Raw genomic sequence first — 26,661 nt, 5'->3', positions numbered from 1 at the left:
TAGTGGCTCTTCATATGTTGCTTTCTAAAACTAGTTCTACTGCCCCCTAGTGGATAAATAAAGCAAATACTTCGTTCATCATCAAAATGAAGGTTGAGAGAAAACTGTGTTCTGACTTGCATGTTGTGAGTCAAGATTTTAATCTTTAATCCAGTGATAAAAGATCATGATATAAAATGCCCTGTTTTGTTGTGATATCAGAAAATCGCTGCAAAATAAATTTTTATAAACAGATTTTTTTCTTGTACATGTGAGGGCAGAAATTAAATTCCAATCTACTGTTTATATATAAGCTAACAATAGCACTATTTGTTGAACAAAAAAATTGCTATTTGTATTACATATAGTTATTTTAAATTAAACACATGCAGACATTTATTTTTATGGGTTTTTTTTCTTTTACTTCACAATAGATTCACAAAGTATATAGGTTTAGTGCCACTCAGAGGAGTAAAGTCCTGTTAAAATATCAGACTTTAGTGTTGCAAAACAATGAGGCCGTGATGAATCATTTCAAAAGTATTTTACGTGTGACGTGACATTTATCCACAATCCAATTGAAAAACACATCTGTATACATAAATAGGTACAATAACCTACAATACACATATTTAATATCTTGTTAAAGTTCTTTAGATTAAATTTCAGTGTCCATACTTTTTTTGGTATCCCTCACATAGTTTACAATATTTACCAGACTCCATTTTCTAAAGGTTGTCCAGGTGGGAAGAGCTCGTCATAAGATATTTATTTCTAAATTTCTTTTCTCAACCCCATTGATAAATCTGCACAATGAGTTAACTTTGGTCACTTGTAGCCTCTCTGTGACAGAAATCCTTCTGGGACAGTGAAATATTATTTCACGTTCATCAAATTCACTATAAATGATGGTATTTCAAACTGAGTAGCAATTTAAGGGTGTGGATATTTGCTGCTTTTGTACTCAAATAGATGAAATAAATGGCCTTGTTTTCCCATTGAATTTGAGTGAATGTCACATTAAAACATTTTAAAATTAGTGATCAAAGTCTCCTATTTCACGTCACAAAAGCCTGACGTTTGAACAGAGACTTATACATATTTAAGAGCGACTGTGATTCCACCAGGGGATTATCCTCTGATACAGTTGGTTTATTTTACTGATGTGTGTGTGCTTGTGATCGTGGATGTGTAAAGACGACATGAGTCACACACACATTTAGTCAGAAAATATTTCTTTTGCATAAATGCCGATTCAAAACATGGATCATTTCTTTACAAGACAATGATCATTTCAGTACATGTAAACACATTTTGTGACAGAAAAGCCTCAACAGTTTTGATAAATCCAATCACACATCAGACACACTGCAGTTTACCCAGCTGCTTTTTCTCTACAGTTCTTTTTATCTATTTCACATCTAGAATCTTTGATTAAAATTAACCAAGAAGTGACAGAAAAGAAGCCTGAAATATTTTACTTTTAGTTGCAAAATGGCCTGTAAATCCAAGTCTACAAATTAAAACGGCTAGGAAAAAGTACTTCATGCTCATTTTCACTATACAAAATATTTGAATATTTAGAGGCAGCAGCACTTGAAAACATTTAGCAACAAGCTGTTTAGAAACCTTGCCAAGATACAATAATATATAGACACACAAACACAATGTTTTCACTGTGTATTTTTTTGTTGTTTTTTTTTGTTTGTTTGTTTTTATGCAAAATCTTTAAGACAGCTAAGGTTTTCATTCTGAACCAGCCAAATGTTTCTAAAACATCTCAATATTATTGTCCAGAGACATTTGGACATGACATACAAGAATAACAGTGTTGGTTGGACAGAGACCAAAGTGCAATATTGCCCTTTACACAAACATTAACACACTTTTTTTTTTCGTTTTAAAAAAAATGGATTGAGTATGAAGTAAGAAAAAACATTTTTCAGAGCTGAGGCAAAAAAATAATAATTCATATCGCTAGAAAAATAAATTAAAGAAATTTGTGATGATTCCAAAGTTTTCCACACAGAAAAAGAAGCCAAACACAAAGGCAGGGGTGATGTCCTTATGTTTCGGGTTCTATCATTACTATAAGCCTTCGAACACATTGTGCCATTTTTACAGAGGACACGGGTTCAGTTTAACTCTTTAAATGTATTTAAAGCTCCAGAGTGTAAACAATAATTTAGGTTTGAAGGAGATGGGATTGCAAGCTACTCTAACTGACACGAAACACAAAGTTAGAGAACTAAATTGTGTTTTACCAATTAACCAAAGGTGCACATCTTTGGACTGTGGGAGTGAACTGATGACAAGAAAAAAACAGAAAGGCTTTGGGCGTCCTGCAGGATGAACCTTCCTGCTGTGCGAGATCTAAGTGCTAAACCACTGCATCGTGCTTCTCAAAAACCTCTGACATCATCCAAAAGTTTATTTGCTTCAATAATTTAACTAGAGAATTTAAATTATATATTGTCTACAATCACTAAACACAGAGTTCTATATTTAAAGCAATTATTTATGTTAATTGAGATGATTGTGACTTAAAGCAAATCAAAATTTCATAAGAAACTTAGAATATTACATAAAGCCAGTAAAAAGATCATTTTTAATGGAGAAATGCTATGTGGCCTAAATACTGATGAAACAAACGTGAACTCCACATCCATCGTCATCCATCAGATAATAATTGAAGCCCTTTTGTACGAGGGTTTGTCAGAAAGTCACAGATAAAGAAGCTGGCTGCTCACAGACTGCTGTATCCAAGCACATCAAAAGACAAGAAAGTGGAGCTGAAGGAAAAACTGCAACAGCCAAAAGGTGCACAAGGAAAGCCCAGACGAGGGTATTCACAAAGCATGAAGTGGCTGGAGTCAAAGCTTTAAGAGCCACCAACACACAGAAGGTCTTCAGGAAATGGGCTGTAACTGCTTCATTGTGTCAAGCTACTCCAGAAACACAAATGCCAGAAGTATCTTATGTGGGGTAATAAGAAAAAACTGGCCAGTCGTCAGTGGTCCAAAGTCATATATTTAAATAAAAGTAAATTTAGTATATCATTTGGATATCAAGGTCCCAGAGTCTGGATGAAGAGCAGAGAGGCACAGAATCCAAGTCGCTTAAGGTCCTGAGTGAAGAGGATTTGGGAGTCATGTCTTCTGCTGGTGTTTGGTCCACTTCTCAAGTCCGAAGTCAAATAACTTTGTGTTCATTTCACGTTTAAGCTGGTGAAAGGCTTTATGGAGACAAACATTTTTCAGCCAAACTTGGCTCCTGTGCACCATGCCAAATGTCCAATACTTATTTGACATCGCTGTGCTTGAATAGGCTGGACAGAAAATATGGAGTTATGTCAAGAAGATGAGACACGCCCAGCGTAAGCCGATGGCCGGTCTTCTTCAGTACCTCAGAGCCACAAGCTGATCACCTCTGAGCCATGATAGCTTCATGCTAAAGGAGCCCTGATTAGGGACTTTTTCTATGTACTGTACAGTATATACACATACCTTTTAGGACTTTGAGTTACATTTCACTGTACGAAAAGAGGTCTGACTAAAATTTTGATCGTGTCATTGATTGATTGATTGTTAGTTCCATAATTAGGCCTAGAAAATATTTTTCCATTGATCTAATGTAATATTCTAATATTCTGATGAAGATAATGGGTTTTCATCAACCTAATCTGTGATCTTTAAATCCAGTAACAAACATTTAAAAGATGCCATTGACTTTTCATGTCTTAACTAAATTACTGAAATAAACTTTAGAATGATGTTAAAGTTTTTAGAGAGTACACTTGTATTCAGTATTTTGTATTTTTCATCAGACTAACAGTTTTGCAGCTGCAAGTGGCTTAAAATGTAATAAGTGCCTTTCACTAAACCTCGCACAGATGTTTGTCCTCATTTAATTGAACTTATCACAGTACCAGACTTGGCTTTTCTTTAATACTGTCTGATAGGTTGAAGTATATAAAATTAAAAAAATAAAAAGTTATTATCATGGATATATAAATTTTAGTGCATTATCATTGTCAAAACAAGTTTAGAAAAACAAAGTGCTCAATTTTCACTCCTTTTCAGCTGTTGACACGTTTCAAAAAATATCTACAGACAAATGTCAATCAGGAATTTACCATGCCCTACAAATACAGATCTTTGCTTTAGGACCATTTTGGCATCTGTTTGTGCTTTTTTTTTATTTGTTTTGAACTGTAATTTATAAAATCTTTATTGTCTAAAAATGAGCTGTCCCTATTATTTATTCATGTTTAACCCAAGCTTAACCAAGGTCGTTGGGTGAAACATAATTTATTGTGTGTGTGTTTTTTTAAAACACTACTGAGATAACAGGTTCTGCCTTTTTTTCATCCAAAGTTCATATTGCACATTTTAAAAATTTTGCAACATTTCAAATCTGATTCCCAAACGTGATACACGCATGCAGCTGCCCTAAAAAGGCCTAATACCAAGTCAGAAGCCTGAAAACCAGCAAGACTGGTGTTGGAAACACACTATGGAGGCACATGTCAGCACAGTGGCCAAATGACTCTTAAAAAAGGGGTGAATTCTTGTTGGGTTTCTTTGAAGAAATGAAAGTACTTTTTTCTAATAACACACTGGACAAAAAAGTGTTTGTCAATATTCACTCTGTGATTTTTGTAGTACTGTCCCCACAGGGAGGAACGTTCAGGCTGTCCAACAGTACACGTGACAAATAAATGCTGCTCAGCTCACTCTCTGCTTTATATGCAGGAATGGTCCCGCTGGATTTTGGGGTTGAAGAGGTGCGGATTAGAGGCTTTTATTCAGCTTTTTCACCGCCTCTGCTCCCTGGAGATAGGAGGCTGTCTCCTCTCCCTTTTTCAAATGTTCCTGCTATGATGGGCAGTCCTGACTTCGTCGCCTCCGTTTAATGCCCACTTCGCCGTTCATGCCACTGCGCATGCTCTCATCCTTTATCCTCTTCATTCTCCCGGCCTGTTTGGAGGAAATGGGATTTGACATGAGCATGTAGAAGAAACCACTGCCAGAGGTAAGACTGATACTTGAAACACTGATTACACATAAAAATGATCATCTAACAGAAAACTGTACCAAGCACTTTAAAGTTTCCAATGTTTATCAAATGTTTATTTTTTTTTTAACAGTTTCTTTCTCTTCCTTTTCAAGTATTTGTCTTTTTCTACGGAGCCATGAATCGCCATGAGATGTTTCACCACTAGAGGTCAGCATAACACTGAAGAAGTACAGGCAGGACGTGTCAGAACAATATATGGTTTATTCCTTCAAGGAACTAAATAAACACTGTAAAATTAAAAAAATATGTATATAAATGTATTGAAATAATTTCTATTTGGCTGCTTAACAAATTTTATCCTAAGGAATATGCAAAATTAGGTAGGATTATTTATGTAATTTTTGAGAAAATATACGTATCGTGTTGTGGTCACTATTTTAAAAAACTAGCACATATCAGAAAATATGTTTTTTGATGCATTTTATGAACAGTTAAATAATAACTATAATTTAAAAGTCTTACAAACATCAACAAGTAAGTTCTTTTCTCAGTGCTTTAGTTTATGAAAGTATTTAAAGGCTACATTACAGCATTACTTAACTACATGTACTTATTAATTTTCAGTTCAGGAGGGAAAAAAGGAAAAAATGTGCTAAACTATATTTAGCCAAGAATGGACAGTTTACAGACCTTGGAGTCCCTCTCCGCAAATTTCTGGAACATGTTGGCATAGATCTTCTTTTCCTGCTCTTGATGTTCCTTCATTTTGATTTGGCAGCTGGAAATCTGAGCGCGAGCAGCACGATTCAAGGGATTGACTTCCAGGACCTTCTGAAAGTCTGCCATGGCCAGGCTGTACTCGTTGCGGAGAAGCCGTGCTTCCCCTCGGCGATACAGAGCCTTCTCGTTGCTCTCATCGTACTCAATTACCTTGCACACATAAACACACGCACATGGAGAAACATTAACACGTAACAGCTGGAAAACATAGCCGGAGGAGTGTAGACGTGCATAGCCATCAGCAGCTCACCTTATTACAGTTGTCCACTGCTTGAGAGAACTCCTTTAGCCGAAGGAAGCATAGTGCTAAATTGAGGTGAGCTGTTGAAACGTATTCTTGTATCTTCCGATGCTGCTCCATCCCAGTACCACACTCCAACTCCAGCCAGGAAATGATCCGTTGGTACTGTATGACTGCCTGGTGGTGCCGCCCCGCCTACCAGTGAAAAATACGCATCAGTTCTAAACAGATACATAGTTAGAGCACTTTAATGGGAAACGCCAGCATTGAAAACTATACCTTGAAATACTGATTCCCTTTAGTTTTCACTCCAGGGATGAGATCCAGCTTTTCATTCAAGTCCATTTCCCAGGGTTCTTTAGCCTGGAGAGAGAAATAATTTTGTATTGTAAAAAGCTAAAATTTTCTAATCTAATTGTCTGTAAAGCAACATTTCTGCATTTTATTCATAAAATTCCCAAAAGTAAAAACTGTCGCTCACCCTTTTGAAGTTTTTTAGAGTAACTTCATACACAATTTCTTTATCTGGTCCAATTTTGTACTCTGGTTTGCCTTCATCGCCAAACCCATACCTGCAAATGAATCAAAACCACACAAATTTAATAATTAAACAGAACAATAATTATTAATGGCCCAAATAGTAACTAAGATGTATTAGTGATATTCCTTGGCTTTTTGCACATTTTGCCATATAAAGCCTCAACTTCTCAATTTCTAAAGATATTTAATGTATTCAGACCTCCTAGGTATTCTCTCAACAGACACATATAAGTACATTTAATTCCTTATCAGCCCTAGATTTTATTTAGGTGTTTTGGAGTAAAGGAGTGTGAATTATGTGCGTAAAAGTAGCCAAAATCCCAATAAAAACATTTGTGGCTGTAACGTTGCTACATGTTAAGATCTGCTTTTGCCAGGCACAAAAAAATGCTTAAATGTCTGTAATCATACACATCATACCAACCTTCAATAACATTTGATAATAAGCCTGCATGACCAAACATTTCAGAACTAATCCCAGAACGTTAATAATGATGACCCACAACCTAACAAGACTTTGTGAAAGAAAAGTTGACATCATTGCATTTTGAGGCAACCAAAGGATTTCAATATGAAGCACATTCTAGAGCCTCTCTTTCATTTGTTACAAACCAAATGATTTAGCTTAACTGCAAGGATGGAAAAATGCATACGTATATGAGTTAAATGAAGAACAGACCGCTGCAAATCGACACAATAAATCTGCAGATTTAGATGGAGCCTCTGAAAAAAGGATAAGAGCCAGAAAGAACAGCTCTGCTTCATGCATGAACAATACTTTCCAGTCTTTAATGCTCTGAGCCTGAGAAGCACTTGTTTCTCTTTAAGTTGACTCTGCCTTGACTCTCAAGGTTATCTACTGTGTGAGTCCAAAACATTTTTGCTACATGTTGCTAATACCTCCTTTCTCATGCGTTAGCAGAAAGTAACACTACTGGTCACTGTGTGTAAATGGATATTTTTAAAAAGTTATTTGTCTGTTTTCAGTTTCTCTAAAAGAGTTTAAATTTGCATGAACGATTGCTAATGTGACATGACGTTAGCCATTGTCTGTTTCACATAAAGAGCAGTGATGTACTTTTTATTCATGTTTTCTTAGAAAAATTATGAATTTCAGCTGTTTTAGCACAATATTTGTACAATATGAAAAACTTGATTTTTGACTTATTAAGCAATTTAACTTACAAATCTAGCAACCCTTGAAAAGTCGCAAAGCACATTTTCCTACACAGTTGTTATCTTGCTATTGGAATATTTAATGCCTATCATTTCTGCCTTGTGACAAAAAAATTACATAATCTCTGTCAACATTCTCAAAGCAACTCAAAGAATCAAAAAAAAGTGTTGAGGAAGGTCGGAAATGTCATTTCATTACATAATAAATAAAGTTTTCTGTACAGAAAGCAGATTGAAGAAAGATTTGTGATTCCACAAAATACAGTTGTGCTCCAAAAAAAGATTACTTTAATTTCAAAAGCTACCTTGAAGTTGTTGTTTGTAACCCGTCAAAAAGTAAAAATTTGTAAGCAGTATGAATAATTTAACAAGCCTCTGTAATTGTTTTGATTCAATCGTTTTTTGGAATATGGACATTTATATAGATTGCACATTTCTGTTTAATTCTGGTCGACCTTCTGGTTAGTTATTGTAAACTTACAATCAGCAGAACAAAACAGTCAGGGATCAGTAACACATTTAGCATGATTTAAAGATCTGTGAGAAACTTACTTTGGTTTAAGGTAAAGTAAACAGCATTCTCCTCTCTGCATCTTGTCCATCGCTCGGTCCACCCCCAGAGGAATGCCTTTGTCTTCACCTTGACCAACAATGAAGGTAACATCCCTGCAGTCAAACAACCGGTCCCCACAGCGTCCCTCCAGGTGCACTGTGTGAAACATGACACACTCAACTTCCAACAATATAATTTAATCAGAAAGGTATTGACCCGTAACAGAAATGTTGAGGTTACCATCGACGCTCGCTCCATCGTTAGGATTACTGTAACCTTCCCCTTTGACCTTTATTCTCCTCGTAATCCCGCCATCCGTTGTAAGTATCTCTCCTTCAAAGTTAAGCAGCTCCATCTGTTGTAAAAAAGAAAAAGAAAGAAATTCTTCTCACCATTTCTCTCAAATTAGATGATGTAAGGCAGAGTATGACATCGTATCTCTGTAAAACGCAGCATTTCAGAGAATGTAGGCGGAGAGAACTTAAATAAATCAGGTAACAGACATTAAAACAAAACGGGAGAAAAGTATGTCTGCCAGAGACAACATGGAATTAATGGTAAACTCATCTCAAGTCTTTTTTTGCAATGGCATGTTATTTTTAACACTTTGAACAGTATTAAAAAGTACAGAAGTTTTATCTAGATCTGTGAAAGTAAACATGTGGCGCCTGTGTGATTCGTAAATGACTGGTTACTGAAGGTAACAGTAACCAGTGACTCTGTGGCTGTGAACTTGATTGTTTTTTCTTGGTCCATAAGTTACTATTCATTTTTTTAATGAAGTGTAATTTCCAAAATGACATTTCATTGGGTTTACACATTAATTTGGCACAATAATAAGAGAATATCTTTTTAGCTACTGAAAAATCAAAAGTTTGCATATATTTTCTAAGTTTTAGTGTAACTGCCTTTTAAACTGTATTATTTATGTTAAATGTTTTAAGTGTCCTGCCATAAATGTCTCACATTAATTTGATGGAATTTTGTAATTTTCTTCCAGACAGAACCGCTCTAATTTAGAAAGTGTTGTAGGCAACCTTGCTCAAAAACACACACACACAGGTTATCTGGACACTTACATCATGTCTTTGTGAATAGCATGCCAAGCTAAATTTATTTATCTCCAAGCCACTAGTGTCGTTGTCCAATATTTCCATAAAATGTTCTATCCTCATAATGCCATCTATTTTGGAAAGTGCACAATTCTGTCCTGCTGCAAAACTCCTACATAACGTGACGCTGCCGCCCCCAGATAGTTAACAGTTGGGATGGTGTTCTTCCCCTACTTTCCTTTAAATGTAACATAACATATGTTTGACATGTAACATAACATATAATTGAGAAGAATAGTACAAAAATGCCTATGAAGTTTGGAAATGTTAAGCAAAATTACATTCCTCTTGAAATGTTCAATACCTTCAGTTAATTAAAACATCAGAGTGTGTCTTTGAAGAGCCACATAGCTCTTTAAAGAATATGTAAAGCTTAGGCAAGGCAGCTGCTTGGCCAATGAGGCATTAAAATAGAAAAGCTTGGAAGTTTTATGATCAGCAAACTCAGGCTTTAGACACAAAAGATGTGCTTCCACTTTAGAAGAGTTCCTCAGATTGATTTATAATTAATCTAAGGCTGCAGCAACAGGGCACACCTACCTCAAATATTACTAAAGAGTTGGGAGGAATTTTGTCTGGATTTCCAGTCGGTCCGTAGGCATAATCTGGTTTACAGAGCAGGGTGCACACCTCTCCTCTCTGCATGGACAGCACACCAATGTCCCATGCTTTCAGGACTTGTCCTGTGAGAGGAGAAAGATTCAGAAAAGTCATAAAAAAATGTACAAAGAAATTAGAAATGTGGTTCACTATGAATACATTTGCTGTAAAACATGACGCTACTTCCAGAGAGTATTAGTTTATATTTGCATAAAAGCTAGACTGGAAACAAGGAAATGCTTCTCTGGTATTTGTCCAAGTAAAAAATTTCATATTCCCATCAGATATTAAAAAAGTAGGTCTGTCACTAAGTACCTTTGCATTTCTGCTATTTACTATTTAAACTAAAATATGGCACAAAGGACTCAGGAAGTTTCACAGAAATGACTGATGGCAGCTACCTTTTCCTACATTAAAGCAAAAAGGCTCCTTCCGTTCCCAACTGCAATCAAATTTCTTCCCAGTAAGCAGTTTTCCAGTGTAGTGTACGGTCACTTTGTCCCCAATCATTGGCCGGTCCCCACCGAGTCCCTGACGCTTCACAACCTGGAAAAAAAAAAGACGGAAAAAGAATTTTCCATTAAACAACATCTAAAGGAACAGCAGCTGTAAAAAGTCAAAGTTGAAAACAATATGCAGAAAATGTAAGCAAAGATAATGCACACCTTGAAAACTCCCTGATCTTTTCTTGGTGTTACGTCAATACCATTCGCAGCAAAGACAGCTGTTGCTGACTTATCGTCCATGGGCAAAAACTGATCTGTGGTCATTGCTGCTTTAAGGGCATCACACAACAACACTGCAAAAGATGCAAAGAAACACACAAGCCAACAAGTTAACAGTCTGATCTCTGCTGATTCTTTTATGTTTTTAGCTTTGCTTATGGAAAATCAAACATTATGTAACTCTTTTTTTTTTTTTTTTGCCACAGTGTGACCTGAACCATGAATAAAACCACGAATAAAATGCTAAACAGAATCAAGCTGGAATGAACAACTTTCATCTTCACATTATATAACCTGAACCTTTTAAAGACATGTGTTTTGAAGCTATGCATTGAGTTGAGCTCATATTAATAGCTTTGCTGAAAAATGCCTCATTAACAGCTATATGAGGAGCATCGCTATAATGCACCTTGTCTGATCCCCACACAGATTAGGTCATTACATAACCATAACTCTGTGCATGTCGCTTTCTTCACTCAGCCGTGTTCCCTCACAAATTACGTTATTTGGCATTGTGCTCTTTGACTCTCTCTAAATAATGTCAGGGTATTGCACAAGCACCAAACCTTGCAACACAGCAGAGTGGCATTCAGATGTTTGTACAGTCTATTTTTTTCTAAAAACCTCTTCATTATTAGTGACGTCTTCTCTCTGAGAGCCTTAAACACGAAGGGAGAGCGTGGGCTTAGCCACACGCTCACACTCTGTGCTCATAAAGCTGTGCCGTCTCAAAAAGAAAAACAAAGCTCAGATATTCCTGAAATGGATCAATACGCTCACAATATGCCTCTTCAAAATTTGAGGTTTTGATTTTCTTAATGAAATGCTGTCATATAATTCAAATATGATCTTTTCAGTTACTTTCCTCATTGTTTTTGCCAATGTGAACACACATTTGGTCAGCAACACAACTGAACGATTCACAAAATAGCAAGCTCAACAGTTATTCAGTACTTCAGATAAATTATGCCACAGGGTCATAAAGCAATGTTTCTATTAGCACCGAACAACATTAGCATGGGAGAAAAGAGGCCTTCGGGACTTCATCGCATTCACACTCTTTGCGCACGGTGATGCTGAAAAAACAAAGAGTAGGACAATATTTTATATGCATTTTGAATAGACTGAAGTGAATTTGTTTAAACTTAAAGGAACATTTGAATGATTTGCCATAAATAAAATGGAGGGAAAAAAAAACATTGACAAAGACTGTATGGGCATGAGCGAAGGGAGCGCCATGATTATGGAGGCCCACTGACGCATTTGCCTTATTGTGGTTATAGAGCATAGTGACTCTACCCAGTGCTTTAAACAAGCAGAACCAAACAATGCTATATTTGCAAAGAACAGCACAGCTAGCTCTAGTAATGGCGTTGAAAAGAACAGCAACAAAAACAACACAGATTAAACCAAAGCTCCCTTTGTTACTGTTTATGTACAAGAGGGTGACCATATTTTGATTGCCAAAAAAGAGGACACTTGTCCCAATTCTGAGACACTTCAATGAAACAATCAACATTGGTATTTTTATGCAGTTTTTAAACATAAATACCACAAACCAACATGGTTTTACCATGTGGTATTTGTTCAGTGATATTTTCTGAAGGATTATTGAGTGTTTAAAAGAGGCAGAGAAGCAATGTGGGCAGCATGGTTGGTTTTAAAAGGTGCTGAAAGTGTAGGGAAATATAATGTATATGATATCATTAAATATTGGTAACTACTGCCGTACCAGCAGTATTAGTATAAGATTTTCATACTAGCCCCCATTTTTATTCTGGTACATCTTAATGACGACTGTTCTGTAGTTAAGAAAATGTACCTTTAATAATAATCTCTCAATTTTTAGGTCAACTGGGAAGGAATTTGCAAAACAAATCTGAAATGTTGTTTAATCTAATAATAAAAATAAAAATCAGAAGTCTTATACGGACACTAGAAATGTGCTTGCTACTTTTTAGTTTTCAGATTTATCCTCAGTCACTCTGCTCAGGGTTTTTATATTTTTTGTGTCCATGTGATCTAGTGATGCGGCCATAGCTATAAAGGGCCTCACAACTCGAGAAGGCCACAGAAATAGAAGTTCAAAAAAACATCTGAATGCTGAGAAGTCTTTTTTTTATCATTTAAATCAAATTTGATGTTGTTTGTATTAAGCTAAATTACTTCAGTACGAAAAGGTGTTTTCTCAGTACAGTCTGCCATAAGTGGCCCTTTCAGGACATTCATGATCTTGATTTGGCCTGAAATGAAAATGAGTTTAACAGCCCTGGTATATGACGTTTAGTCCTAAAAGATGTTAGTTGATGCTTAAATGACCATTTCCATAAAGGTATAACAGAGTGCTGAAGAAGCATATTCAACAAAAGAAAATATATTTTTTTAAAACAGTACTGTATTGTAACATGATAATTACATTGTATAAACTTTTCAATATCTTGAGAAAACATGACAATATGTTGTACAGACATGATAATTATCTTGAATAAACATAATGTTTTCTAGAAGGTGTCTACAGCATGCTTTTTCTGCATTCATTATGAAGACTAGCGCAAAGGCCAAGTTAGTCAAATTTTAGTTTTACTACAAGTTTTACTATTTACTGATGACACTGATGTTGCTGTGCATTGTTGTTGAAGTTATTGTTAGCACAATAAGGATTCTAAACAGAATGGCCCTGCACAGAAGAAACAATCTGACCCATCCTCTAGACATGGCAGCCCTCCTTATTGACCAGGTGGAGAGTTATGGGAGGCATCAGTTTCAACACCTTGAATTTTGATGTTGTGACTGAGTACAATGAGATATTTCTTAAAATTCATGGCCCCTACCAGCGTGGAACGAAGGCAAAGTAGGCGACTGATGCGACACTTTTATGTAAATCCTCTGCCTAATTTTATGAGGCATAGATGTGATAGTTTATGTAGGCTATCCATATTTTTAGTCATTCATTCCTCTCCACATGTATCCCAGATTAACCTGGTGTTCAAACTTCTACCTAATATTGAGTTTTGCTTTCAATGCAGCATAAAAGGAAACTATCATCATCCACCATCTGGATGAAGTGATCACATTCACACAATATAATTATCAAGTTTATACACTATATTACCATGTTCGTACAATATAATTAGCATTTTATAATACGACAGTGTTCAAAAACTTACTTTCCTCCACGACAGAGGGACTGCAGAGAAATCAATAATGTTGAAAAAGTAACAATAAATTAGTAAAGCAAAACTATATTTATGAACTTTTGTTTTAGCTCTTACACATATTTTTGAGTTTTACTTTCTTTAGTTAAGTTTGTAAATTCTACTTTTGCTTTTAGCCTTGTGGTTCCCTTAGGAAATACTGAAGGTCACAGTACAACATTATGGTTACCTTTTTTTGGCATACAATCTGCATCAATAATCTGAATGAACCAAAATTAGAAATGCATCTTTTTATCTTTGTAATAATTTTCTCTCTAGACAAACAAGATGTTATGTGTGCATCCTGGCTGGCTGTAGGGAGGCTCAGGCAGTGGCAACTTCACACATGCATGATTTATTAGCAGTCAGGACCCAAAGGTAGCAGCTCCGACTGAAGCTGGGAGGGACTCGCTTTTTTGAAAAGGAGGCAGTAGAAAACTTACCGAACGTAACAACAGAGCATCTAAGTTGGCAAAACTAAGCCTTGTAAATGTTCAATTGGTGTCAGTGACTTCAACTATCTGTCCTCTACAGATATTGGGAGGTAAAACATTGTGTTTTGTAGCATAGTGCATCAATTTAAATGTACTTACAGACACTGAGTTAAGTCCCTGTGTGTATCTGTTTCCATACTTTTACACTTCTAATTTTATTTATACACTAAATAACACTACAAGAAATATCAAACGCATTTTGTTAAAACCGTAATAGATATAACGTAATTACTAAAACCTAATAAGTATTTTATTTAACATAAATATGTGCATCTACAATAACAACAGCTGTTTTCAGGGTTTTTTGTTTCCAGCTAGTTGCTATACCAGGAATAAGATGTGCTGTTCCTGTTTATGTTCCAGATGTTGTTAGTGGTGCAGCACAATGAGCAGAGACAAGAAGATAGAAAACTAATGGTTTGACAATCTATTGAGGATTATAGGTGGTGGGAGTCTATTGGATAGCTTTATTGTTACATCCATATTGCAATAGGCAGGCAGTTGTGCTGGTGGTAAGTAACATTTTTGTTGCGGATGTAGCTTGTTGAACAACAGGCACAATTATTAAAGTCCCTCTGGCTATTAGTCATTTAGTCATATGCTGTAAATGTCTACCGGATGCCATCACTGTAAATCTTCGGTTTTGGGAATGCAGCTGAAGTGTTTTTAAGTTGCTAGAATTTATTGTGTGGAACGATGGGTCTAAATTTATACACAGGAAGGAAATTTGTTTTGAGTGTTTGAATTTTTTGACCTACCTCAGTTCACTACTTGTGTTTATAAATATGAATACTACCAACATTTTATGCCAGAATAAATTTCAGACACACTTTAGTAACAACGCTACAGCAGAATTTTTATTAGTATTATTATTATTTGATAATGAGTCTTCCAAAGGTGTTAGAATGAATAACAATAGTATTGGATAATTTTTATAAATAGTTTTAATATCAACTAATAAAAGACAAAAGAGCTTCAAAGATATACTACAGTCGTGCTAAGTCGTAGTAAAATGTAATTTTGAATTAAATGCTTCGAATATATATATTCTTTTTTATTGACAAAAACTGTGGTTATGAATAGACAAACAAAAATCTTTAATTAAATAGAAAATGTAAAGCTTTGCATTTTACAGACAAGCTGCTCTGTTCTGATCAACACGCTGCCACCCCAGGAAAAAGGTTTCAAACTTAAGAACAATTAAAATTTTATTGCATAAATTTGACCTTTATACTGGCATTATCATGAGAACATCGTCAGCTGTAAAGCCTCACAGAAGTGAGAGGTAACAAAAATTACAGAAGTATTTGACACTTGCAGTGACATAACAGTCGATGATGAAACAGGTCTGTATGAAAAAATGTTCAGTATGTAGCCCAACAGACAGGTCCGTTGCCAACATCACAGACATCCATGCGGAGGGGAGAAGAGAAAACAGAAGTTTGCCAAACCCATAAAAGCTTTAATGACACGTTGCTGTTAAAGCTGCTGCATGCTGACTCTTTTATCTCGTCAGCAATTATGTTCCACTTTCCCAAATCAATCCCAACAACTAAGTCCGCTTTGATGGAATTATCCTGGTATGGCGAAAGTACAATGGAAAAGGAACGGTCATGTTAAAGCATGTTGTGGAGCAGGGTGATTGCCAATGTGCTTTCACAGGCAGCAGCTGAGATATCAACACTTGCAGATTTTGACAAAATTTAGGAAGTAACAAAAAAGGTTTTTTTCACAATGTGATACTCCACATCTGACAGTATTTTTGTCTCATTAGGGAGTGACATCTTTTCCTTTTGTGGCTGCCATTACAATAATTAGTTTAGATTTTTAATTGCAACATCAGAAGTTTGTTCTGGCCAATTATCTGATATGAAAAAGCATAAAGATTGTGGAGGAATATGTTTTAAAGCATATATTTGACCTAAAACTGGACGAAAAGCCTTTTTTCAGATATTCTGAAAAGAACAGAAGCATTTCTGTTTTCAACATGTACAAATGACTCTTATAGAAATGCAAAATATTCTGCTCATTAGACAAATTGCAACATAACAGATTATATCTTCTCAGTGGGGAAAAAAATCATGACTTTTTCAATTTTGTTCAAGTTAAGACAGATTAGGGGAAATTGCTTCTCTGTTTCCACTGATTAAACACTTACAATTCAGATCTAGTTTTCCGAAGCAAGTAAAAATCCTGGCTAAAACGTCAGCAGGTAGTAACATTAGGAGGAGGATGGCCTACGCCTTGACTGCAATTCAGCAGTCAGCTAACATCTGCAAGGTGACTTCAACAGCAGCTTTAATTAGCTGCAACAATTTTCTGAATCTCATTTGCTTTACAACTCTCTAAAAAAACATTTTTGTTGCAGGGATTGCCTTCATAATGAAAAATTTGAATTCATTTTATTATATAAATATTAAACCACAGGTGGATGAGGCAGCAATGAGATTGTCTTTCTAAACACTGGTCAAATTTTGAAATGATTCTTATAAATTGGCCAGTGCAACTTCTCTCCCCCTCCCTCCCCACTATCCACAGGTCAAAATCATGAAGACCTGAATGACTTGCATCCCATCGTTCTGCTCCTTGACTTTTTGTGCCTCTCTTAGAAATAAAGTGTTTATCTGCAAGAAGAGTACAAAATGTTCCCTCCATCAGCCACAAAGCCCTTTTTACGGACTTATAAATTTTATAGATTTCATCTTAGATGTAACTTATGCATGTGTCGGTCTTTGTGTGTGTGTTTGTGTCTGAACACAATGTTCCTTCTATTCACAGTTCCCGCTGGCAAAGCCTGACAGCGTTCGCCAATCGAAGACCCCCTCACGTACGATCCAGCTTCAAATCTTTTTTTGGGGGGGCTACAGAAACATCCCATTTAAAATTGCCAAACTGAGGGTGTACGTTCACGTTTCGGCTATCCCGGTGCATAATCTGAACCAGAAAACAACTGCAACAACTCTAAATAACTGACATTTCCCACAGCATGAGTAAAAGTTTCCAATTTCACCCATTTTGATGTTTTCGTCTGCTGTGGTTTCCATCTGCTGTATTATCAAGTGTGAGGCACAAAAATAAACAGGGTGTGAATATGGCTAACGATACAGATAAGGTGGCAAGTATAGACTTCATGTACCAAAAAACTAAGATATCCTGCGGAGGAATGCGGGAAGAGAACACAATGAGCCAAAGAGCACATCCAGAGACGCACGCAGTGTATCTGTACATTCTGTCTCACATCCATACTCAGCTGCTGATTCATACCTAAACAAGTGGAGACACTGTGTGTGCGATAAACCTGTACACCAACATCCCAAAGCAAGGTCTGAGTCTAGTTTCCCTTCCTCGCTCCAACCTGTTACAATTTAGCACGAAAGCTTTGGAAAGTCAAGTTCACAGAGGTCACTTTTTGGAAATGTTGCAACAGTGGACAGATTTTTTTTTTTTAATGACTAAGTGTGCCTCTCAGTTTATTTTTTTTTTAAGTTTTAGCCAATAAAATGACATAAACACTGTATAATTATATATCTGTATTACCTCAATTAACTATAAACCTATTTTCAAAGACAGAAATAGTGGGGGGAAAAAACTGTGCCTCTACTTTTATCCTCTTCACCTGGTTTGAATCTAATACAGCCATAAATTTAGAGTTACTCGGTGAACTTGCAATCTGCCCTGTAATAAGCATCACGGCTTTAAAAACGAAGCACACAATGTACTGGAGTTAATGTTATAATTCTAAGAAGTAGCCATGAAACCTGTAATTTATGACAAAGACATCTAAGCCTTCTCGGGATTCTTGATGTTCTCATCCTCCTCCTTCTCCTCCTCTGGGACCCACACAAACGTAGACGCGTGCAAAAAGAATAAAGAAATAAAATGAACAATCTAGCAATAGCTCTAAATTTCATTAAATTTGCCTCACTTCTTTTTTGTTTTTATTTGCGTGGTTTTGAAATAAAATCGTTGCGCATAACAAGTGTCCGTTCACTGCCAGAATCAGAAAAGCCGGTCGGCTTGAAATCAACTTCTTGATCCAAGTTTTCCCTGCAACAGAGTTGATAAATAGGAAGGAAGAAAAAAAAATACACTTACATTACGTCGTGATCCGCCTTTTCTTGTCGTTGTATATGATACGTATAAAAATGTTCCCCGGTCGCTGCAGTTGAACGCGTCTTCTCCCTCTATCAGTTCAAGCCTGCGCTTCTTCTTATCTTAAATCCAGCTGGGTACTAAGTGTTCTGCCCATGTGGGTTTTTAGGTAGGCTCTTTTCTCTCTTTTACCCCACTCTCCCCTCTTTCTTGCTTTCTTGCTTTCTTTCTTTCTTTTTCCTGTCCTCACTTGATGATGACTGGCTGTGTCGGTGTAGTCCCCCACATGCAGCTCTGTCTGACTTCAAAATGACACTGTGGAGACACTAAAGACACATAGAGACGCACGGAGTCAGAAATTGACAGAGAGAGAGAGAGAGAGAGAGAGAGAGAGAGAGAGAGAGTGAGAGAGAGGTGGGGTGGGGGGGGGGTAGGAAAAAAAGTGTGTGGCGGGGGAGGAGGGGAGCAGAAACGTGTAGAGTTGTGGGAGGGTGTTTAGTGTAAAATTACGGGCAGGTCTTGGAAAGCAGCCACAAAGTAACACAATGTTCCGGCTGTACTGTAGCTGTACCGCTGCCGCTGCTGATGAGAACACTGTGTTCCAATAGACACCCTGACCTGTAACCCGTTCCGTGCCAGGCCGGGAACAGCCTGTTCCGCAGCAGACTGTCCTCTCTCTCTCTCTCTCTCTCTCTCTATCTCTCTCTCTCTCTCTCTCTCTCTCTTTCTCTCTCTCTGCTCAGCTGACAGCACATATCAACAACACTGCCTGCCTGCCTGCACTCACACACGGGGATGTGTAAGAACCGAAATAAATGCGCACCTCAGAGCCCGATAAGACGCTCGCTTTGACGGATTACTGTGTCTGAGAGGGACGGTAAAAAAAAAAAAAATACCCGCCTTTTGTCTTATCTTCCAACGTGTTTTCTACCTGCTTTTAAAGTACTAGCTGCCTTGTTTCCGCCAGGAAGCGCTTTAGAAAATGCTATTTTTAGTCAACATTGCCGTCGTTTGTTTTAGTATGTGTAGTTTTTTTTTTTTTTTTTTTGGGGGGGGGGGTTGTTAAAGAAAATAAATCAGCAATGCGTTGGTGCCTTCAGGCTGCAGAGCGGTGAAACAAGCAGCAGCGTCCAAAAAACTAAGGGTTGGGAATATCAGCTAGACAATAAATGCAAATAAAAACTGCGTTAATTGATTGTTTAAGGTCTATAGGGATTGATGCATTGAAATTACTATGTAAGAAAGAAAATAAAGCAATCGCATTAAGCCAGCAACTTGACGCCAAAACTTTGGTTCCTATTAAGTTCCCAAAATACAGTGACAGACATTCCCTGGCAATAGGCTGAATCCAGAGCTTCAAAATAAATGTCCTCATTTACCAGGGGCGTAAACACTGGGGCGCAAGAGCTCAACGCAAAATTCAGACCAACATTTTTACAAAATGTTGCAGATAAAGTGTAAGTAAAATATGTTTGTTCAGTTCTTCTCATGAGTTGAAATCACACATCACAGAAGAAGATATATATGTGTATAGCACATCCTAACAGTCATTAATAGCTGACATCACTTTTTTCTTTGCAAGGTGATTGATATATTAAAATACAAAGCCATGTGTTAGAATGGATAAAAAACTAATTTTAATTCTTCTGTAGAAGATACAAATGCAAAGACGTTTCCTTATCTTTCCATCTTCAAAGAGTCAGAAACATGCATGAATATTTTATAACAATCAAAGGATAACCTTTACACTTTTTCTCTACCTTAAAGTTAGTATCTCATTTTATCTAATATCTTTACTTACTTATGCTATATTTAAGATTCTCAAATGCTCTTTTTTGTTACTGTTATCAGATTGTGCTGTTGACCCATATTGTTGACATTTCTAATTTATGGCACATACTAACATTTATATGACTGCTGACATCACTTGTGGCTATGCAGTGCGAGAGATACTTAAAGTACGGAGACAAACCATGTATGGTTACTATGAAAGAATGTGAAACTTTGATTTGTCTTGAGAGGAAAGCTTTCACTCAATTCATGCAGTCAAGTAAATCTGTATCTTTATTGTATCTTCATTATTATAGAGGTAAAAGAATGTATCATGCATGTGAACCCAGTTATGAATCTGGATGTACTTTTATTTTATGTGCAGTTTCCTAATGCTTTTAACTTATCTCCCTTATGTTGAAACAACAGTATAAGCATATTTAAGCATTGTTTAGATTGCTTCCCTTTCGTAATGTTGAGAAATGTAATGTTTAATATTTTATTACCTTGTTTTGCAAGTCAACCTTTAATCTCTTAAGATTAAGAAAACCATGTCATTGTTGTGATCCTATTATAAAACTTTAAAATGTCAAGTCATCCTAAAGCAGCCAATTTGCTAGTACTTGAAACTTCAGTAAATTGGAATGTTATTAAATAGTCACAGTACAGACTAATTACACACATATGGATGTGTAGAAAAGCTTTTATTTCAGTTAATTATGATGATTTTCCAATTATGGTTAATGAAAATCAGAATATTACACCAGACCAATAAAAATACAGAAATGTTTATTCAGAAATGTAGCCTTAATGACAAGTATGTGATTACATGTTTTCAATTCTCAAAAAGTACTTGTAATCTGGAAAAATTTGCCTAATCAAAATTTATTTAATTTTGATTGTACGTGTAACTTACCAGACCAAAGTCAAGATTTTGGACTGGCAACATGACTGAATATCAAAGAAATGTAAATGTTAATTAAATTTTATAACTGTAGTGGTGAATAATTCACCCATAAATACTAATTATAATCAAACACAACACAGAGAGTCAAATTAAGTTATTAGACATTATCCAAGTGTTTGTGTTGTACTTCACGATGCTATAAACCTGACATCAATCAAAAATGGTATAAATGATATGTCTAACTTTTCATTTTCGTTTTGAGTTTTAATGAATGGAAAAAAAATAAATAAAAAGGATGCATCGGACATCAGTAACGCCTGTTCATGATAGTTAGCTATAATGACAAAGAAAAGTTTAATGTCCAGAGTCTGTAGTTTTAAAAGCAATAAGTGACATAATAAAATAATGAATAATTTTCCATTTTACAAAACATTTTTATCAAGACAGTTTCACAGTCAGTTGCATTAATTTGTGTCTTATGGAGTTGTAAAGATCATTAAGACCATTTCTAGACTGTGGAAGTGACAATTAACATTGCTGTTTGTAGCTGATTTATAATTACTCAAAGAACTTTGTCTTATCTGAAATGTTAACTTGGCACAAAAAACACTTTGCCAAAAAAGCGGTGACGATGGAGTTATCACATTTACATGTCATATATATATATATATATATATATATATATATATATATATATATATATATATATATAATATATATATATATATATATATATATATATATATATATATATAATTATGTCTTTAATCAAGTAGTGACATTAGGTGTAACAGTTGCTTAGTAAAAAATGGTAGGCAAACATTAAGGAATCTCCCCTGACACATAAATGTTCCTGTAGTTTCCTGGTAGCCTAATTTGTAGACTACCAGGAAGCTGAGATGTTTATAGTATACTGAATCACCTGTAAATACTGACAATTAAAGCACGCTCCTAGTTATTAAACATAATCAAAATGTTTTTGAGTATGCATCCATAGTTGGTGTTATAAGCATGACCTAAAACTAAAAAAAAATAGTTTGGTGGTGTATGCAAAGGTTTATTTAATACTTAGATGAGAAAAAGTAAGAAAGGCTTCAACATTACTGTAGGTTAAGGTACTTTCCATGTTACTGATTCAGACACATTTTTTTCATTGTGAGTCAAAGGGTTCTTTTTCTATATATTTTTTGAAGCAATGACAAACATGAAGCAATAACATGAAGTATTTAAACTGTAAATAATCGTAATGGATAAAATTACTCATGTTCTCCGGAAATGCACCAATTAGGCCATGGGTGTTCATCTCGAGTCTTTCCAGTCAATTTAAAACTTATGAAACCAATAATATCCTAAAATACATTTTTAAAAATGTTTAATCCTTCAATTATACATATTAACATCATCATGCAACTGGTTTTGGAACGTACTCATGCACAGAGAGCACCAAATCCAATAGCAAACCACAAAATGAAAGCGAGAGGCTCAACCTGCCCCATTTTTGTTGAAGACAAATACTTGGATTTGCTTAGTTTTTTGCTTAAGTCCCAAGAAGACCAAGCTTAACATAGATCTTATCATGTTCAAAATGAATAGTAAGGACTTTGGAAAACCTGCAAATGTTCCAAGACAAACAATCATGCATGGAGACAAGGTACTCAACTAGTAGGACTCTCAGTGCAGGAGTGGTCAAATACAAACAACCAGCATTGAGTCATACCTCTTTGACAACAAACTTGACGTACTTGTTCTTGTCAAACAGTGATGTTTTTATCTCTACCCAATTAATGAATTGTGTTGAGCTACCCCAGTACATACCATAACGTTATTCTATTAACCTACAACTGAAAGAGAACCAGGGATGATGCGGTACAGATTGGTTGTACCGACTGGTTTTATCAAGGAAATGGACAAAATAACATTTCCAACTGCTGATGTAAAAGCTCTCATGATTGAACTATGAAGTAGCATATTAAACCAATCTGACCAGTGCATCATGCGCAGTGATATCGAGGCAATAGATGTGTTCGTACTAAAATCGTACTGATTCAAATGTCAAAGTTTTGCAGAGGCCTGCTGTTGAACCATCCTTTGATTTAGCTGTCTTGAACCATAGAAAGAGCTAAAATATATGTGATACAGGTCCTTTGTATCATGGGCCTGCTTTCTTTCCTGGATGGAGATTATTTTCTTTCTGAGTTTAAATGGAAGAGAAAGGGTCACGATATCAAAATCCATTATTTCAGTGATAAGACACTGAATCATTGTGTTCTTATCAAGTTATTTTATATTAAACATTTTCAAGCCTCATTGATTGTCTCAAGGTTTCCTTGGTTTTATTAGCACACTAATCATTATACTGGTCAGTGTTTTGCTAGATTAAATATAGATTATGGGTTTCTGAACCTCTTATTCCAATTTCTCTTTCCTAAAGACTATGTCATGTGAAAGAGAAAACATGTGCTGTAGATTCTAAGAAAAGTCTGATGTGTTTTATGCAAAAACTATCTCTGATGTTCAGCTTCTAAAATATAAGTAAAAATGCTTCAACTGCATAGCAGTCTCATCTTCTCATAATTATTTTCACCATATATGTTCTTTACGTGTTTTCAGAGGTGAATAGTATACCCGAATGAAGAAACATTACTACAAATACATAACTTAATTACAAAAAACATAAACGTATGAGAAATACTTTTTCAAAACATTTCCAGTCAATATAAAACTTATGAAACTAACACGTATAGTAGGTAATGAGAGGGTAAAGCAAAGTACTTCTAGTGACAAATCTAGTGTTTACTGGGTCTTCTTGACCTTCAAATGGCACAACAGGTTCAGCAGATGGCTTTTGAACAACAAAGCTGGTGTAAAAATGAGAAGTTTCACTTCAACATTTTCTGTAGGTGTGTTTCTGAGTTTGGTGATTCTTTGGCTAAATCAGATTTGTTTTGTCATTCAGTGAGGTTGCCTACTGTGGGTAGAGTATTCGGAAATTTTACTAATATAATACTTACTTATATTACTCAAGTACAAATTAATAGTGCAGATTTTTCTCCCCAAAAGTTACTGAATAAATGTGTTATTACACTCTTTTTATTGTTTCATCTTGTTGTTCAGCACTAGTCCTAATACTGTGGTCTTAAATGTGCTGATGAATAATTTTAACATTTGTAGAATGTGTGGAGTGAGAAATTAGTTGTGCAGTTGTTAAATTGTATTATGCAGATCTCATGTAGGTCAATGGTAGTACTTCATCTTTTAGGTTTATCTTGTAAAATTAATACATAAACAAATATGCATTAATTTAAATAGTTGTGGGTTTTTTTTTATTATAACAGTGGAATTATTTGGCCCCAATGTCTTTCAACAGATGTAATGCAATTTTGTAAATGTAATACAATAATGAAGAAATATATTTAAATTCCAAGAATTTTCTGCTTTTATTGTTTTCACTCGGACTCTGTAGCTTTATTACTTCTCCTCGTAGAGTGTTTGAGTAAAAACTATTTTGATATTGTTTTATTTAATGCTCATAACAATGTCTTTGCTAACTTGTACTAATCAGATATTTTAAATAAAGTTGTGTGAAATATCAAACATTTTTCTTTTGGTGATGCTTTTGTGTTTTTAATGATTCTGGTGTTTGTGTGGCCATACTAACTTTATTTATTTATCTATTCACAATAAAATGCCTTACAAAAGATAATACAGAATGGTTAGACTCATTTTTGTGAACATATCCTTATCAAGAAGTAAATCAGAAATTCTCCTTACAAGTATGAAATGGGAACTTTGAACAGTTCAGAGCATGTTTCCGGTTGTTGAGTCTTGAAGCCAGGTGTCACTGTTGACGACACGGCCGGCTGACAACAGGGAGCTATTGGGAAGAACATTATGATCCTGTTAATTACAAAGGTGACATAACGCATGTCAACCTGATTCTGCAAACCCACAGGGATGTTGTCAACTAGCTGAGTAATCCTCCGACCATCTGGTTAACAGAAGAAAGCAGTTTTCACACTCACTTGTTTTAGAACATTTTGTTTAAAAAAAAAAAGGAAAAAAAATAGCACAGAAACAGAACTGCTATGGCCCTGTGATCTAGAAAAACAACCACAACCTCTCCACACATCATCACCTCTTTGCAGCTATTACAAATAGATGCACACTTAATTAGAAGCAAAAATTCTGAAGACAGTGAAATGCTGTTCTGAACTGAGGCAAATGAGTTCTGCCCTAACTCTTGACCTGCTCTGCCCCAGTAGCTTTATTGGCACCTCCCTCGGTCTTACTATTTAAGAGGAGGTCAAATAAACTTTTGTGACCTGAGTCAGTCTGTCACGCATGGTTAGATTTCAAAAGAAACACATGGCTTGAGATGTTGTTTTTCCTTCCTGGAGCACTGAGGGGATCTTGTTTCCGATATAGTGAAGACCACAAGCATGGAAGGACACAGACAAAGTAAATTATGACCGATTAAATCAGCGTCTTTTTTATTTACACACAACATATAACTATAAATGTATGCCTCATCTGTAGCTTTTTACACTATGTTTGTGTACATGTTTGCAAATTGTCATAAATAAGCAATGTCACTTTAATAAAATTATAATAGCTTGACAAATTTCTCAAGCATTGTACAAGGTCCTGAAATCTAACAGGCGGTTTGCAAGCATACATGTGTTTGAATGAGTGCCTTGCTGTAACCAGAAGCACGAGGGTAAGTTCATTCAGGGATAGAGGCTGTGCACAGTCATCAGGAAGTGAAACAGAACAGAATGTGCTGTACTAATCTGATTGAAAAACACTGCCCTGAGTGGATGTATGAAAAAAAAAGATGTTTTATTTAAACAGCTACAAGGAGACCCCATGGCAGTGGGAGGATCTGTGCTAAGAAAACAAATTGAGTCCTAACTCCTCATTTTTTTTTGGTGATATGAAAGCTAAAAAGGTGGACAGAGTGTCTGAGGAGCAGCACGCTCTGACTGAAATAAAGCTGAGCAGCATAATGCTCTTTGTTTGTGTTCCAGGCGTCCATGTTACGTACATGGGAGTAATCTCCCAAGCGATTCCTTTTATCCCTGAACTTTTGCCCCCAGAAAAGAGAGCTTGTTATGGCTGTCTTCCAAGAATCCAAAATAGATAACTGAGAAAATGTTGAAAACAAATTAAAGGGGGCAGGGGAGAAATGTTTCATCTCAACTTAAAGCTAATATTGCAGAGATTTATAGGTTTGCTTTCATTCTGTTTTCTCAGACTATGCAACAGAAGATTTTCTAAGATTTATGACGTGTTGTCTTTTTATGACAGCAATACTCTGGCATTTTTTTATAAAACAATAATTAGTTTAGAGAATTACGAAACTCTTCAATCAATTTAATACCTGAAGATGACACCCAACATTTCAGTTTAAAACTGTGTTTCACACTAAAAGTTAGTAAAACAGTTAATAGCTGTTTAACATTTTGTCACATTATAAAAA

The 26,661-nt window shown here is 35.7% G+C and overlaps 1 protein-coding gene across 1 annotated transcript; it reads right to left on the bottom strand.

Annotated features, from left to right (window-relative positions):
- Window positions 1-1,197: 1,197 nt before the first annotated feature.
- On the bottom strand, window positions 1,198-18,869 carry fkbp5 (FKBP prolyl isomerase 5). The gene is made up of 11 exons (XM_055022014.1): window positions 18,509-18,869; window positions 10,666-10,799; window positions 10,402-10,546; window positions 9,941-10,083; window positions 8,529-8,643; window positions 8,288-8,444; window positions 6,501-6,591; window positions 6,299-6,382; window positions 6,029-6,214; window positions 5,689-5,928; window positions 1,198-4,958 (listed from the first exon to the last, which is right to left on the bottom strand). The coding sequence occupies exons 2-11, from the start codon at window positions 10,768-10,770 to the stop codon at window positions 4,857-4,859; spliced, it is 1,368 nt and encodes a 455-aa protein (XP_054877989.1). The 5' UTR covers window positions 10,771-10,799; window positions 18,509-18,869; the 3' UTR covers window positions 1,198-4,856.
- Between the last annotated feature and the right edge of the window lie 7,792 nt (window positions 18,870-26,661).

This window comes from Poeciliopsis prolifica, unplaced genomic scaffold (genome assembly GCF_027474105.1).
Source record: "Poeciliopsis prolifica strain line A6 unplaced genomic scaffold, Auburn_PproV2 SCAFFOLD003, whole genome shotgun sequence".
In the NCBI taxonomy this organism is placed as follows: domain Eukaryota; kingdom Metazoa; phylum Chordata; class Actinopteri; order Cyprinodontiformes; family Poeciliidae; genus Poeciliopsis; species Poeciliopsis prolifica.
The sequence above is the reverse complement of the archived record's forward strand: the minus strand, read 5'-3'. Positions and strand labels throughout refer to the sequence as shown.

Coding starts and splice junctions, on each gene's coding strand:
- fkbp5 (XM_055022014.1), bottom strand. CDS start 10,770: ATGACCACAGATCAGTTTTTGCCCATGGACGATAAGTCAGCAACAGCT. Junction 8,445..8,528: donor CGATGGAGCGAGCGTCGATG/GTAACCTCAACA, acceptor TGTTTCACACAG/TGCACCTGGAGGGACGCTGT. Junction 5,929..6,028: donor CAGTGGACAACTGTAATAAG/GTGAGCTGCTGA, acceptor TATGTGTGCAAG/GTAATTGAGTACGATGAGAG.